A 17,679-nucleotide genomic window follows, 5' to 3' on the forward strand; every position below is an offset into this window, starting at 1 on the left:
AAACAATTGTCTTTGATTTTCTACTCTTAGAGGGAAGAGCTTATATTTTTTTCTCTGTTCTCTATTTGAAAAGTTACTTATCTCACTTGAAGAAATCCCAAGAACAAGACATAATTTTTCCAAGCTGTCTAAGTAATGTTGCACACACATACAATTCTAAGCCAGTCTATTGACTGTTTTTTGTATTGCATGTATCTTTTCTAGAACTTGTGAAATGGGAAAGAGGCCTTCAGATGAGTTCAAGAGAGCGCAGAGTGAGACAGCAATTGTCTATAAACCAATGGATTATATCACTGTTTATACTGTAGAGGCTTTACAAATTAGTTAATGGTTAATGAGTTAATGAGATTATGGGCAGTTGGAAGATGTTGACTGGGGTATTGACTATTACAAGGTGAGATACTCAAATGACGAATGAGAAAGGCAAGACAAATAATATGTTTTGCCTTCCTCATTTGTACATTATACGTCATTCTAATGACAATGTGGATGTTTCCCAAAGAACTTTGGGAGAAACGTATTTCAAATTCCAGCTCGATAACTCAGTGAAGTAGGATTAAGGATGTTAATAATTAACCGTTTAACCATTAACCGACAATAAGAATTTTGACCAATTAATACTATCAGTTAAACAGTTAAAAAAACCTACAATTACTTTAAAAATGTTTGTAGCATGGTAAAAGAAAAATAGGCTTTACAATACATTTCTGAAATACAGCTCACAGGGGCGACACCTGGAACCACACGCGCCTTTTATTTCAGGAATATAAGAAGACAGTTTACCCCGGGTGAGGTCTGCCGCGCTAAGCTCAGCTGTTTACAAACGAAACAGAGTAACAAATGAAAATGCTATATTTATAATGAACTGAAAAATGAATTAACGAATGAATTAGTGTCTGTGACTAGATTATATATTGTTTCAAGTAATGCGATTATTTTTCCCCTACTCGAGTTCTCATGCCCATCCCTAACGTCGTATCACGATATGAATTTTTTACATTCGTCCATTCTAGATAGTACATTTTAATCTTGTCTCATAAAGGTTAATGATTGGTTAATGAGGGTCTGCTATTGGTCAGAAACAAAATTCTAAATTACAGTAGCATCCCTAAGTAGGATGTACACTCTGAACAAAGAATTAACTTTAGTATATGGACAACACTATTAGTATAGTCAATGAAAAGTGTATTCGCTGAGGGAATGAACTAGGGAAAAAAGAAAGTTCAATTTAGATCCCAGGCCAATCAACTGGAGTACAGTCATGTGTCATCTGAAGCAATTACAGACAAATCATCAGCTCAGGAATGGGTGTGTTTTTGGAGATATATTTTTGGCCCTTGGATCTCTGTATCTCCATAACATAGGTAATTAATATCTATGGGTAAAAAAAAAAAGATAAAACATAGACTCGGTACTGAGCTTCAGTTAAGGTGCAAGTCCAAAACAAACATTTATTTTCCCCAGACAGAGACTTGAGCTGGAGATGAGGCTTAACCGAAGTGTAAGCCTGTTCCTTTTTTCCAAAATCAGCTGAATAGATCCCTTTTTGCACATATTGGTAAATATTGGCCTGTTACATTTAGGTATGCCAGAGCACCAGTATGGACAATATTTATGTAGAAACCATACATTGTCAATCCTAAACCATGGGGTAAAATTGGGTTACTTTTGGTAAATAGATAAGATATCTATCCCTTGCTGACGTTGCCATATTTTTCTACATGGGCGTTCTGGAAACAAACTCAATGATAACTTTGCAGACTCCCATGAGATTCCCATTATTATCTTGCGGGACTGGCCAAAAGTTTAACTAGATTGTGGTCGAGTGAGCTATAGTGCGAAATCGAGTTCCAACAGGAGTCATTTAATTTTGCGCAACAATTACTGTAATTTACGGTACTGGCTATATTACTTTGCTTGTATATTACTGGATTCCTCCTCATCATACATTGGGATTTTTCCAGATGTTTGATCTTTCCTAAAAAAAAAACTTGAATTGGAAGCTAATTTGAACTTGACTTGTAAATTAAACAAGACAGGCAATTTCAAACATTGCCAAGCTTTACCCGGTAATCCGCAATGGTGTAGATGGATCATTTACATTCAAACCAAAGGTCTGACAGTATGTTAGCGGCCGCTGTGACCACATGGACAAGTTGTTGGTACGCGGTTGCGAAAGACCACAGCGATGAAAGGGCTCTGAAATGGTGTTTCAACTACAGCTACAGTGGCACGGATGCAGACAAGGTCATACACAGATGGAGAGGCTGATGAAAAGATAAGGGTAACAGAGGGGTGGAGATAAAGAGGAGAGAGAGACAGACAGACAGACAGACAGACAAACAGAGAGGGAGAGAGAGAATGACAGAGAAGACAGATATTCTTTGCACAGGGCAATAGGCCGTTCTGTGACAAAGTCTGCTCTCACTTGACGTAATATGAAACATACGTGTGCTGACGTAAGTGTGTGTGTGTGTGTGTGTGTGTGTGTGTGTGTTCGTTCCGATGTGGCAAGTGACGATTTATAGGCGTAAAACTCCTTATACTGCGTTTCCTTTTGGCGGCCCGATCGGGAACGTTGCCCTTTGATTCGCACCTGTGCTCACAGTTTTGTGTGTCTGTATGAGTGTGTGTAAGTGTGTGCATGCCTGTTTGCATGACAAATCTAATTTTAATCACATGCAGACATGTGAGGGGGGCAATGGCTCAGGAAGTAGAGCGGGTCATCTAGTAATCGAGAGTTTGCCGGTTCGTCTTTGTAAGTCAAGTCAAGTTTATTTATATTGCCCTTAATCACAGTACAGTGTCAAAGGGCTTCACAAGCCCACATTTGACATAGAAATCCACACCATCCCCTTGTCTTAACCCCATCCGAGCAAGGAAAGACTCCCCGAAAACCCTTCGGAGGGGAAAAGGAAGAAAACTTGAGAAGGGGCCGCAGAAGGAGCTATCACCCTTACAGGATGACCAGGCCGCAGTGGATGCTGTGTGGGCAACATTAATAATATAACACATCATAGGTTGATGTACTTCTATACTTTTATATTAGATTTAATAAATTGTCATTGCACAGAATACAATTAGAGACAACGAAATGCATTTCTCTGCATTTTACCCATCCTGGTAACTCAAGACTCGAGATTCAAGAAGTTTATTCGTCACATACATATAAATACTTTCATACATATATGCCGTGAAATGTCAACTGTAACTGACGTATCTCGGAGCAGTGGGCTGCCATATAGCGTTGACTGGGGAGAAGTTAGGGGGTTAAGTGTCGGACGCATCAGCACACTACCAGGACGAGCCGGGGATCTAACCTGCAATCTTCCGATTACTAGTCGACATGTTTACCTCCTGAGCCACTGCCCCCCTGTACTATGCAATGTTATACTGTTGCTAGACAGTATGAGAGTTTATTTTGCTGGCACATAGCACGGCAGGTAGACACCTACAGAGGTGGAAGGGAAGAAGTCATCATCAGGTCCGGACCAGGTTTGTTGTGGCTGGTGATAATCTTATTTATCTGCAGTCCCCCTTTTTGCTGCTGGAACGATGTAAATTTCCCCGTTGTGGGACTGATTAAACACCTCAGTCTACGATGGAAAACAATCAGACACCCAAAGCCAATATGTTCTTCAATAGCTCGACTAAGGAAATGGTTATCAGTGGTTATCGAAATAGCATGTTGCCAAAATGGCCTTGCTGGATATCGCCATATCGAGTTACATTGTCCCGCAGTCAAAATTCCCTTCAAATGGGAGATATGGCCTTAATTTCAACAGATATGATGTTGAAAATGGTCTGTTACTGTACTTGACATTGCCACACTATTTACCATGCTTTTTGAGATATAGTCATATATTGTAATATACCGTATATGTTACAGGGTATATGCACTTGAAGTACCTCATAGTGCTATGTACTACATTTAAATAGAGGGGAAAACCCGGTTATAAACCAGTCCGATACAGTCCAGTAATATACTAGCACACTCTCTCTCTCTCTCTCTCACACAAACACAAATCCCTTCCCCAGTCTCTCTCTCTCTCTCTCTCTCTCTCTCTCTCTCTCTCTAATGACTTGCCTCTGTTTGATTCATAAATAAGGTCTATACACGCTCTATACAGTATAATGTTACAATTCCATAACCCATGCATTCTATGTTGAATGGATCATTACTCTCGAGCAATGTACCCCCATCGACAAAAATTGCACAATGAGACACACACACACACTCACTCACTTCTTATATTTCATCTTTGCAGTGGTCCCGACATCATTTTTCAAACGGGACGAGCGGGTGATTTATAAAAAAGAATACAAACGGCTGAGTGTGCAGTTTCGGCGAGTTTCCTTTCGGTGAATTACCGGCGGCTCGGGAGATCTCATCACATCGTGAATACATCAAGAATAATACCACTGAGATGTCTCTATTAATTTTTCTTTTTTATTGGGGGGGTCAACTTACTTCTTACTATACAGACATTAATTTAAGCTTGTTGTTAATGGTGCTGGATCTGGTCTTAGTCCTGCAGCAGAAATCACCTTCAGGATTAAATTCCAAAATAAACGTAGGTATCTATTAACATAGACACAGACAGACAGACAGACAAGGAGGCAGACCCATAGTCAAATAGACAGAAAGATAGCCAGATAATAGGAGATCAACTAAGGCAGAGAGACTAATGGACAGTGAAAAATGGACAGATGAGATGGCTCGATTGTAACACATTATGTAATAAGAGAAAGTACAGCCTTTCCTTGAACAGTCTTGAAAGTAAGAAGGCAATATATAACTTATACTATATATTGCATGTGACCCAATCAAGAGACATGACAAGGTGCATTTGCTAAAATAACACCTCCTGAATACACATGCAGACACACAGGAAATGACCCCCTGAAACCTCCGTCCCACCTCTTCTGCGTATGTGTGTATGTTACGGAGTATTGCCTGGAACATCTCCGTTCACACACACACACACACACACACACACACACACACACACACACACACACACACACACACACACACACACACACACACACACACACACACACACACAGATACAGACAGAAGAGTATTTCTGAAGCTCTGAACTAACTCAGAGCAAAATTCAGAAGCCAGATGGGAAGTAAGTTAAGATCTTTGATTTTTGAAGTGTGTAATTAAGTTCTGAGACAAGATTGTTGTGTGTGTGTGTGTGTGTGTGTGTGTGTGTGTGTGTGTGTGTGTGTGCGTGCGTGCGTGCGTGCGTGCGTGTGTGTGTGTGTGTGTATTTGTGTACGTATTGTTTGTACCCATTGTAACCACAGGAAGCGGATGTAATGCAAACCGAAGCAGGCTCTTACTCAAGACTAAAAGGATAGGTTCACCATTTTTCAACCCAGGCCTTTATTATTCAAATGTTGCAGTGGTTCCCATCATTTTTACTTGGGCCTGTCTGCTCGTGAATGCAAACTTATGTACATAAGGGAGGAAAGAAGGCAAGCATCTTACTCTGGCAGTGCTCTGCGGATGATGCTGTGGACCTGCTTGTAAGCGTCCAGCTTGGACAGACAGCTGCACTGGGTGTGGTTGGCGACGCTGATGGTCACTGGCTTGGTGCCATGGGTGATCGGCACTGTGATCTCGAACAGCTACAAATGAGAGGGAAGAGACAGAAATAATGGGAATGTGACCCAATAGAGCAATTTACGAAATTATTTCTTGAAATAAAGAAACCCTTTTTTTGTCGGTGATACAGAATTTTATTCAGAGTAGTCGGATAATAATAATAATAATAATTATTATTATTATTATTGTTTATATTAATATATATTTAACTGAATAAAACGATACACAATGCAATTCAAAACTTCACATGTCCGGAAATGCAGCACTTCCATTATATGTGTGCTCTTCAAACGTTTCACTTGCCCTAATGAGATTATGTTTGCCGTTAGCATCACAGTGTGTTAGCGCTACGGTTAGTGCATACATATTGTACTGTTATTACATAATCGCCTCACAAGGAGCTGTCCTCACAACGAGAAGTCCTCAAAACCTTGGAGCCATCCTCACATGAAGCCGTCCTCACAATTTCTTCTACCAACACAAACTTAGTGCTGGTTCTGGGCTGGTGCTAGGGCCGGTTCGCAGTTGGTTCAACTTGTGAACCTTATAAGAACTGGTTTGCTTTTCCACAGGGAAAACAGGTTCGAGAGCCACATCATTATGTCACTGTAGACGTCTGCGTACGTCTCCACTTTCATTAGGATGTGAGACAATTTTTATTATTATTATTATTATTATTATTATTATTGTTGGAACAGAATGTCTATGTAAATGCAAAAAACAAGTATATTATTATTATTATTATTATTATTATTATAATTATTATTATTATCATTTAAATTGTGGTGAAAACTGGGACAATTTGGTAGTGAATGTTGAATGTCTGTGGGCGGCACGGGCTCGAACTCCGGCAGTCCATGGAGCCCGGAGCTCCCTCACTGCTGCCAAGCGAGCTGTTCCAGCGAGCTGCGAGCTGCTCCAGCAAGTTCAAGATTCAAGATTCAAGATTCAAGAGGGTTTATTGTCATTTCAGCCATATACACAGTACACAGCGCAATGAGATAACTTTTCTCAAAGAACCTCGGTGCAACACAGAACACAGTTGGACAACATGCTACATATAGTCCGGCGGAGTGCAAGAAACAACTTAGTAAAGTGACTGTGGCTGTAGAAAAGTAAAGTGACTAAGTGGCTGGAAAAGTAAAACAACAGCAACGCAAGACAGCAGACAACATTCGACAGTGTGCAGAACACACAACCAGGTGTGTAGGGGGGTCAGATAGTGGCAATTGTCAAAAGGCTTAAACAGTAGTGCAGTGGTCTGAGTCTTAGAGCAGTGCAGAGTTTATATAGCAGCAAAGCGGGGTTGCGGGTTCAGATCAGTCCCTGAGCGTTGACGAGTTGGATGGCCTGGGGGAAGAAGCATTTGCATAGTCTATATGTGAGTGACCGTATGCTTCGGTACCTTCTGCCAGATGGGAGGGGGGTGAAAAGTTTATCCGCAAAGCAATTCTGGTTGCTTTGCGGATGCAGCTTGTGGTGTAGATGTCTGAGATGGAAGGGAGAGGGACTCCGATGATCTTTTCAGCTGTCCTCACTACTAGCTGCAGGTTCTTACGGACCAGGTTGGTGCAGTTACCGAACACTAGGAAAATGGTGGTCACAATGTTTTGGTAGGTTTGCTTGTCCTTGGAGCTGTTCACACAATGAGAACTTCTCACAACGACACATCCTCACATCCTTGCAGCCACCCTCACAAGGAGAAGTCATCCCAACCTTGGAGCGTCCTCACAAGCAGCCATCCGCACAACGAGAATGCCTCACAATGAGCAGTCTTCACAAGGAGGAGGCCTCACAACCTTGGAGCTGTCCTCACAAGAAGCCATCCTCACAAGAAGCCGTCTCCACAAGGAGCCGTCCTCAAAAGGAGCCGTCCTTACAAGGAGCCGTCCTTACAGGGTGAAGTCCTCAAATTCTGGGAGTCGTCCCCACAAGGAGAAGTTATCAAACCCGAAGTCCTCACAACCTTGGAGCCATCCTCATAAGGAGAAGTTTTCACAACTGGGCATACAACACAGAGTATTTGGATACAATTGCATCTAGGACAGAGTTAGTCTGCAAGTGGAGTTCAACTTCTCAACCTGCAATGCAACTCTTTATTAATTCTTTAATCATTAGGAACAGCTGCAATAACTCTGTCCTGTGGACGACCAGTGGGATGACAAGAGCACAGTTTGTTGTTACACAAAACCGCCACAAATCCCCCTCTTTGGAGAACTATTTTACCATGTTTGGGTCTATAAACAATTAATAGAAACAAGCAACAACATGTACATGGAAAAACATAAACTCCAGACAAAAACATGTATCGAAAAAAACAGAGGTAATTAAGTCCAGGAAAACTGGGAATTGGGGACGTGGCCTCTTCTTGTCATAGTTATGGTAGTAAATGAGGTGGAAAACGTGTGTGCCTGTGATGAGACCGCCTGTATGTGTGTGTGTGATGTGTGTCGTGTGAAGTGTCCACCGTTGAGTGTACAGGACTTGTCCCAATTGGTTCTGGATTATAAGGTCGGTATTATATCGTAGCGTGATATCTTAACACCTCCATACAGCGGAAAAGGCCCTGAAGTCCCCCTGAGTCCTGCAGCCATACAGACACCCCACGGCCGCAGGAAAGCCCCGAGCACCCCGCCCTGCACCCACAGAAGACCCCCCAGCCCCCAGAGAAGCCGTAAGCCTGCGGAGCAACACCCAGGCCCAGCCCTGAGGAGCATAACCCAGTCCCAGAGAGCATGAGGAGACCCCGCACCCCTGAGGCACACACATACAACGCACCCCCATGTGCAGGCCCAAGACACAGCCGCAGGCGCAGAACCTGGGCCGCAGGCACCAGACACGGACCGCAGGCACAAAGCCAGGTCCCGCACCGACAGACTAACTCAGTCATAGACTGTAGTGAACAGCAAGGTTTTTAACCTGCTTTAAAAAGATTTCAGCGTTGGAGCCTCTCTCAGGTCATCAGGCAGGGGGTTCCATCTACCTGGGGCATAGATACAGAAGGCAGCCTCCTCTGCTTTAGAGTTAGTACTAGGGATGGTTAAAAGACGACTCCCTGTGGACCTGAGAGTTCTTGTTGGTTTGTATATAGTGAGCGTTTCTTTTATATACTGGCCACATAGTGCAAGGCCATTTAGAGCTTTATATACAAGTAGAAGAATCTTAAAATCAATCCTAGTTTTCATGGGGAGCTGATGTAGAGATCTAAGAACAGGTGTGATGTGTTCAAACTTTTTAGTCCCAGTGAGAACGCGTGCTACCGAAGGCCATTACAGAAGAAGTGTAATCTACTCGTTATGATTAATATTTCAGAGTCTGCTTTAGACAGGAAGCCTCTTAATTTTTTACATTTTTTTAGATGGTAGAAAGCTGATTTTGTGAGGTGATTGATATGGCTCTTAAAATTAAGATCGTCGTCTATGATTACACCCAGATTTCTGGCTTAATTTTTGCTCTCTGAGCCTTTGTACCAAAGATGAGTATTTCTGTTTTATCTTTATTCAGTTGTAAAAAGTTCTTTGACAACCATACATTTATATCATTGGTACACTGAGTGAAGGAGTGTATGTCATCAGGAGACAGGGATATGTACAGTTGTGAATCATCTGCATAATTATGGTAATTTATTTTGTGTTTCTTTATAATATGTGCATGTGGGAGAATATAGAGATTAAACAATAATGGTCCAAGAATCAAACCTTGGGGCATTCCACATAAACATCTGCTTGTTGTCTCTGTGCTGTGCATTTGAGTCCCCCTAGCCCTGGTCATAACATCTGTACGCAATGGGATAGACTTACAACCAATCAGCGCAATGTAACGTGTGACATAGCGCTTCTAACTTCTACCAAGTGCTATCAGAAGTACCGTTAAAAAATAGTTCTTATCAACCAAAGCTTTAAGCGCAGTTGTTTGTTCTTCTAGAGAAAATATACTGTCCAGTTTGTTTAATACTGTCACGATAGAGGATTTAACAGGCCATTCCACATCAGTAGCAGCCATCTTGGTAAGGTGCCTCAACGGCGCTCCTCTGTATAGTCATTGTGTCAAACCCACCCCATATTAGATAAAAGGTTTGGATTAGCCCAATCCTGGCAAGGTCAGGATTGAAATCTGTTTGAATGGGAGAGGGACCCAGATGTATCTGCCAGAAAATTTTAACATGAGCTGCAGATTCATCTGGTTGTCAGGCTAGTAAATAGACATACATAGGTTGGATTTGCGTTGAAGCTTACTCTCTTGTGATTATTTTACATCAATTTTTCTTCATGTTTTATGTTAAAATAAAAGTCCCCAGAATGCGGGAATCAAAGTCTCTCCAAAGAAATTCCATATTTTTTGGACCCTCAGACACCCCCCCCCCCCCCCCACACACACACACACACACACACACACACACACACAAACACACACACACACACACACACACTTGGGTTTTGGGAAAATCTCTACTTCTGAGGTCTTGAAGGTTGGCTAGTGTGGGAGTTGGGAGGTTTCCGCATGCTGAATAAGACCAAAACAAAGAAAAGAGCGCGAGAGAGAGAGAGAGAGAAATGCTGAATAGAGAAGAGGAAGGGCCCTCGGCCCTCGAGAGCCACTTTTTCATCCTTCGACAAGGCGGCTAACCGACTTGAATAGAAAGCTAATTAGTCTCAATGCCCTGCCTTTCAAAGACATTTCAAAAATTTTCTTTTTTTCTCCCCACTTCTCTATCACTCTTTCTCTCCCTATCCATCTCTCACTCCATCATGTCGGCAGATATCCTCTTCCTCCCACTCCCTCACTCTAAGTGAGATCATTAAAACCGACCTTGTCTTTCTGACCCGGGAGAGCGGTCACACACACACACACACACACACAGCAATAGGCACACTGAAAGTGCATAATATACACACATACTCTCCATACTCATGAAGGCAGGTATCATCCCTAAATGACCGGGAACAGAGGACTGGTGTCAGAAAAGGTACACAACCTTATGGACAGATCAGCCAACAGCCAGGAAAGCCGCTTTAAAGATACTTAAAAGGCAGCAGAATAGACAACATCTATTACCCGCTACCCAAATCCCATTCACTCACTACCCCCACGACCCCCCACTCAAATTGCTTCCAGATGCAGGCAAAAACAATATTAAGTAACTAAGTATCGCACCAAAAAGCTGCTCGGGATGACGGAATTGACCGCACAGCGTTAAAAGTTTTTATGAGCCCTTCCGCGCAAAAGCAGAATCATCACACATTAGACAGGAGAAAACACACAGACGTTTGTTTTGGGGTTTTTTTCATAATCACATTCCACAAGTCGTTTCATTCTAGATTCTTCGAACCTGAACGCTAAATGATCTTGTCCGCCAGAAATTTACATCCCCTAAGTATGTAAGCTGTTCCTGAACTGGCCAATCCTTTCAGGAGACTGCCAACAAAAGCATTTTGGCAGGGTGTGCGTGTGTGTGTGTGTGTGTGTGTGGGGGGGCGACAACCAGACTGAAAGAATGTCTCGTGAAACCCTTTTCAAACACCCACATCTTTGCACCCTCTAACTCTTTGCTTGCCGTTGACAAGCCTCAGCCATGTTTTTAACCAGGATCGTCTTCGCTTCTTCTGAACGATCCTTCACCGGACATTGATGTGGCGCTTCGCTTGTTTGAATTCACTTCCACTCCTGATGTCTAAAGAGAGAGAAGACCTTTATCAACCCTGTTTATCTAAACCCCCTTCAGATCAATGGCGGCCGTTGGGAGATTCCCCCATCGGTAACCCAAATCCTGAATGAATGTACATTAAAATGGATCCTAAATCAATCCTCTGTATACTTATACCCAGAAACACACATATGAAGATTGAATGTTATGCAGAACCTTCATATGTGTCATCATATGTATTCCTCATAATCCTTAATCCTGAAACCTAAAATCAACTGCACAAGGTCAATAGAAATTGTATCCCTGTGTCCAGTGCCGAGATATTGGTGGGCTGCATGCTAACCATGTTGGCATGCAAGGCTCAGCTAGTTCAGCTATCTGGATAGGAAAGACGAAAAGAGAATCTCCCAAAAGATGGGATTATGCCATTATCGTTTCCACTTTATCTCAACTCGAGAGCAAGAGCAATTTGTGATTTCATCATTGTCACAAAGAAGGACCAGGATACCCAACACTATTTGCTCACTGTATGATGCATAATCCATTAATATAGTCTATACATTAAACGTAGTCAAAAACTATTTATTTATGTATTTATTTATGTATATTTATTTATTTATTTATTTATTTATTTATTTATTTATTAATTAATTGACAACTGACATACTTTTGCACTTAGCAGCCACCCTGCCTGATAACCAACCAACAAGTTAGAATAAGTGCGGTTTGGATAAATGGGGTTCTACTCTTGTGAAAATTTCAAATTGCCACGGTGTACACTTTGCAATTGCGTCACTGTTCTCAAAACTAAATTCAACTCAATGCTGAGAATATATGCAACAGACTTTGGCTTATTTCACATCAAATGCAAGCTGATACTGTCAAAAACTATAGCTGCAGTGCTCCTCGCTTTCATCTTGACCCGTAGCTGAAGAATTTATTCAACACCCCCATCTGAGTGATAAGCTTTGAGGATGAAGACACAAGGAAACTTCAGTCCAATGGCGCTTTGAGATGTTGATGAAGGATGATATCGCAAACGGCTGCTACTGAAGCGTTTAGGGTTTGTAAGTTAGTCAGACTGATGGTCCACAGACATTTCTTAACAAAAACATAGATTTAATTTTATCCAGGAAAAACATGCCATCTGAACTAAAATGCACACACTTAAATAAGTCCATCTCAAATACAGTCAATCCTAGCTAATATTCGTGTCAACCCTCTGTCCTCATTCTATCACGTTTCCAAAGCTACCTTCCATCACTGTTTCTCCTCTATTTGCCTCTGCCTCCACATACCTCACTTCCAGCAGGACCCTCCTGGCCTCTCTCCTGCTCTAGGCTGTTTTGTATCCTCTTTTCTCCTCATACCCCCTTCCTTTCTCCACACAACTGCAGTTCTCTTCACTTCTCTCGTTTCCTTTGCATCCTCTCCTCTCTCCTAACTCTTCATCTCTCCCTCCTCCCCTCTGCACCATCGACTTAAAAGCTGCCTACAAAGCCATGGCTGTCAATTGCAGGTTCTGAGTAAATGTCTTGGAGCTGCATTTACCAAACATCTGAGAGTCATTGCCAAGAATTGGGCTGAAAGTTTGACTCGGAGGAAAATATTCCTACCTCAGAGTTCACGTATAAAAGCTAGTTATGAAGCATGCTGTTAGAATTATTATAATACCACTAATACTATTATTACTGCTCATATATTGTATACTCATCATCACTCATATATCTAACAGTACAGCTGTGTACAGTATATATTTACGATACAAGCATACTTGATAAGTGTTGCATATTCACCAACTATTTAGTCATTATATACAATTTGTACTTTACTTTAGCAGACCCGCCTCCTGCCCATATTGAGCTTGCAAGTTAGAATAGACAGCTGTACAAGTGCTATTTCCAGTGAACTTCTGTTTATATGTGTACATATAATTAATTTAACTGTTTTGTCAACTTCTTCTGCTGTAACGCCTGAATTTCCCGTATTATTATTTCGGAAAAATGCGTAAAGTTATAAGAACTTTGGTTTTCTGCTGAAAGGGCATGGTCTCTCCTTGTCTGTGCCTGGCCAGCACAAGTAGTAGTTTCCTTTCTTAAGAAGGTTTATCATATGCTTTTACTGCCTGAAAGTAGGAACAAATCTATGTCAATACATTTTTGGCCAGTTAGAACAAATTTCCTACTCTATGATGCTTGATAAATACAGATCCTGGTCTTGTTTTATTTTTATATCACTAATTAGTTAGAAGCTGACAAGATTTCTAATACATTATCAATGGCAATTAAAAAAAAAACCAACGGACTGATATTTATTTTAATACCATAACTATGGCGTTAAACATCAAAGTATAAATATAGACATGGATTCTTGTATCTAAGCCGAGCAGTGAATTTATATTGAGGAAGCTCATTTTAGGCCAAAAACTGATTGGCTTAAATCCCCACAAAAGTAGCTCCCAGAAGCCAGTGACAATCAGAACTGGCTTCAACTCACGTAATAGGGTTTCTATGGACAAGTTGCACCTACTCATTGACAATAAGGGTGCCATATGGGTGAATTGTATACTTGGCTTTGAAACAGGATGGGGAGGACATTATACTTTCTTAACCCAGGGGTGTCACCTGTGCTGAAGAGGACATGTGAGGATAGACGCATATCCTCCACCATTCCTCTCTCCACACTTTTTTAATGGTATCTTCTTTGGTCTCCAGCACTCCAGGCTGACCCCTTTTATGCGTGCCTTCGTAAAGTTTCCTTCTCTAACCTCTCGATTTCTTTGGGAGTCAAATGGATGTCTTGCCTATGAGTCTGTACCTGTGATAAAGAGCTTTACAAATAAACCCGACTATCTCTTTCCTGGCCTCCGCCATATAACCCCCCCACCTCCCCTGCAACTCCCCCATGGTTTCCTCTGTTCCACAATCAATCTGCTGCTTACGCACATTTGACGCCTGTCCACATGCGAGCGCACACACACAAATACAGACAAACGCCAACAGACACACACACGCAATCACACACTCTCAACTTGATGAACTCAGGCCTCTTCAGACTTCCACATCTAACAGAAATCAGCTTAAACAATAAGCTATAAACTAAAGCCTCGCCCTAGCCAGTTCATTAAGTTTACAGCTATTGGAAATGAAAAAAACACCTGAGCTGAAACAATAAGTGATCAAGCCCTAGCCCAAACCTCCGCTGTCAGAAGTGCAAGAAAATATGTCAAGTAAGTCATGTTGCCATGTGTTAGACAACTGTCAGGGTATGGAGGCAATTTAGTGCAATTACTACTTAATGTGTTTTCCAAAATTCAAAAATATGAAACAAGTGCAAAAAATATCCTCTACATGTGAGTGAAGATTTGTGGACAGCAAACAAAAATGTGTGTTGTCTGTTTTCAATTCAAAACATGTGAAGTAGAAAGGAGAGATTTGTACACCAAAATATTCATTAAATTCAAAACATGACATAAAATAACATTATTTGATTTTAAATAGACTTCCTCTATGTTGACTCTACATTAATCTGGTGATTTATCACAGTATATTGTGTGATTAATTTGCTAATCTTATTACTCCCTTCACTCGCCCTAATTAAAATATATCATATACATTTTCATAAAATATATTAATAGTGATATAAACATTCAAAAGGCCCTAACTGTATACTATATATGTGACCCACCGCATACATTAGGTTCATTTGGTGGCTTTCAAGTTGTTTTTTTCCCGCATCATTTGAAAGTGGAGAATCAGAGCTTCCCAACAAGGTGTCACTTGTGCAAATCAAGCAAATATTTTTAAAGCTATGACTTGTTAATGTCAAGGGTGTGGCAAACTGTGTTTCCGAGATAATCACCTCCAAAGTTTTACCCACATCAGGTTCATTCAGCTCCCAGAATGCAAATGGAGTTGGCTGACAAGCAAAGCCTCATGGCTACTTAACATACTGCTGAATGGGACAATCACGAACAGCTCAACAACACACAACTAATTGTTTTTAGAAAAAGCTTTTACTTAACAGTAATAATATACATGTTTTAAAAAAGTGGAATTATTTTGGATTTTAAAAGTACGGACAACACCACAAAATGTAGAGTTTATCAATATTATGAGTCTCAGAAAATCTGAAATGTGAAAATCTGTCACAGACCCCAACGGACTTCATCACGTCATCAACTTCTTCCGTTGTAACAACAACATTCGTACCGTCGTTCTCCTCCGGTGGTTCTTGAAAATATTCCATTTCATCGTCATATTAAGTTTGAAATCCGCTGTTTGAAATGTTCTCCAAGTCCGGAGTAATATCAGATTCAGCAGCGCTGTCGTTCTCGGCGTCGCCGTCGGAGAACTGACTTTCATCACGGAAAATAAAGTCCTGTACGTGCTGCTAACACTGACTTGGATCTATTGCACTGGTCATATTATGGTCCGAAATATGATTCAGAGCTTCCGCCACCGGCTTTGGGTAATCCATAATGATACAGAGAAGAAAGTTTTCACAGACAAGTAAGACTGAAACACCCCCGTGCTGCGCTTTAACTGTCTGTTTACGTAAGTGACGTAGGTGCGTGACGCGAAGGGTTCTTCTTCGCCGTTTCACAAGGGTGGCTCTGTGTGTGTAACAGTAGTACGATTTAAAGGTTGAATTCTATCAAAACGGTTTCCCGTTGTGACTTCACATCACATGGAATATGGAGGAATGATCTTCACCCGGACACTCGCTTTAAAGGAAACGATCGATCGGCATTGTTCAGCACTGTTCTGCGTCTCGGTAAGTGAACTGTGTTTCCCCATGTAATCTAACGGGAATATTTGACTCTACGGTTTAACATTTTTCTACTATTTATAAATCAAACTCGGTTTTGAAAATACGTTGAGAGATTAAAAAAAAAACAGAAAGGAATAAGAACCTGGAAAATCTCATTTTCCTTCAAGAAAGGTTTTTTCAACTTATTTGGCTGCTCCTTGTGATTTTAGAAATGCATGAGATGGCGGCTTTTGCTGTGGTGGGACACATATTGTAAACAGCGCAACCACCATCTTTGAAAACAGGTGAGGTGCATAGAAATGCAAACTTTTGACTATCCTTTATTAATTACACTAAATTAATCAAAATTTCACCTAACCGAGTACACCACTCAACCGAACCAGCTTTTTTGTTTTCTTTCCCGGGCTGTTACAAGGCAGTGGCCACTACATACTGTATACACAAAATAATATATTGTCTTTTGTCAGACACGTATTGCAAACACTATGCCCCATCTTTCTTGATCACACTTTGGATAACATATGCTTTCACAGGGTTATTTCCGGAAGAGTTTACATAATCTGGTGTTAGTCTCCTGATTTATAAGGTTCTATGTATTTCCTTAAAAATAACAACCCTATAACATGCAGGGAGTAAACCATTAGAGGCTCCTATCCCTTTTGCTAAGCTCAGTGTGCATGTGCACCAAAATTAATCTCTAATATAAACCAGCAATTGTACTCTCATCACGCGTCTTTTATTCTAAACATACAGTGTGTACATACACACAAAATGAAAAACACTTTTCGGTCTGGAAAATTTCCAAACATTTCCACATGCTCAGCATATAGATCATATGTACAATATCCTCTCTATCCATGCCTGAGCACTTTGAACATCTCGCAAATGCTATATCAGTACTCCTCACTTAACGACCTACCTGTTTAATGACCGGTCTGTATTGCGCTGTGTACGATACCACGGCATGCACGCTGCGTGCGCAGCGTCTTAGTGTCAAGCATCTCATCGCGCATCCCCCTTTATACAGTATACTATATACAATATATATTATATATACACAATATACACTATATATACTATATAAACTATATACACTGTATACATCTCATCTCATCAACGTTCTCATTCTCCGTCTCATTCTCGCAGTTACCACACTACACTAGTGTTTGCAATGGCCACACCCCCTTACCGTGAAATAACACGGCTCCTCGCTTATCCACCAATTCACTTCACGACCTGGTTGTAGGAGGAGTGAGGAGTACCTGTACAAAAATTGACAGGTCTCTTGTCTTCTCAATATTGGGTATTGGGACTGGATGGGACGGGACAGGATGGAAAACATATGCTCGTGGCCATGCACCAAGTATGTTTTAATATACGAGGAATTCGTCATAGTGAGGATTGGTGCTTTCCTCTAGAGACAATTAACATTAAACATTAATTGAAACATAAAAAAGATATATTAATTATAAAATATTAGAAAAAACAAAATGAAAGTAGCCAAAAATGCAGAACAAATGAACAAATGAAATGAAATGAAAAATATGTGACTCACCGCAATTTCTATATATTTTATATTGTTTATAGTGTGTACTTGATATGCTCTTTATTTTCTGCTGTCCCCTTTTTGCTGCTGGAACGA

General features: G+C 41.0%; 1 protein-coding gene across 1 annotated transcript in view; it reads right to left on the reverse strand.

The window, feature by feature from the left end:
• Positions 1-17,679, reverse strand: part of vegfc (vascular endothelial growth factor c) — a 77,447-nt gene that overhangs the window by 22,301 nt on the left and 37,467 nt on the right. The window contains exon 4 of the mRNA XM_079999932.1: positions 5,504-5,643. Within this exon, the coding sequence (XP_079856058.1) occupies positions 5,504-5,643 (140 nt within the window). The remainder of the gene's footprint in view (positions 1-5,503; positions 5,644-17,679) is intronic.

This window comes from Zeus faber, assembly GCF_960531495.2.
Source record: "Zeus faber genome assembly, chromosome: 4".
Classification (NCBI taxonomy): domain Eukaryota; kingdom Metazoa; phylum Chordata; class Actinopteri; order Zeiformes; family Zeidae; genus Zeus; species Zeus faber.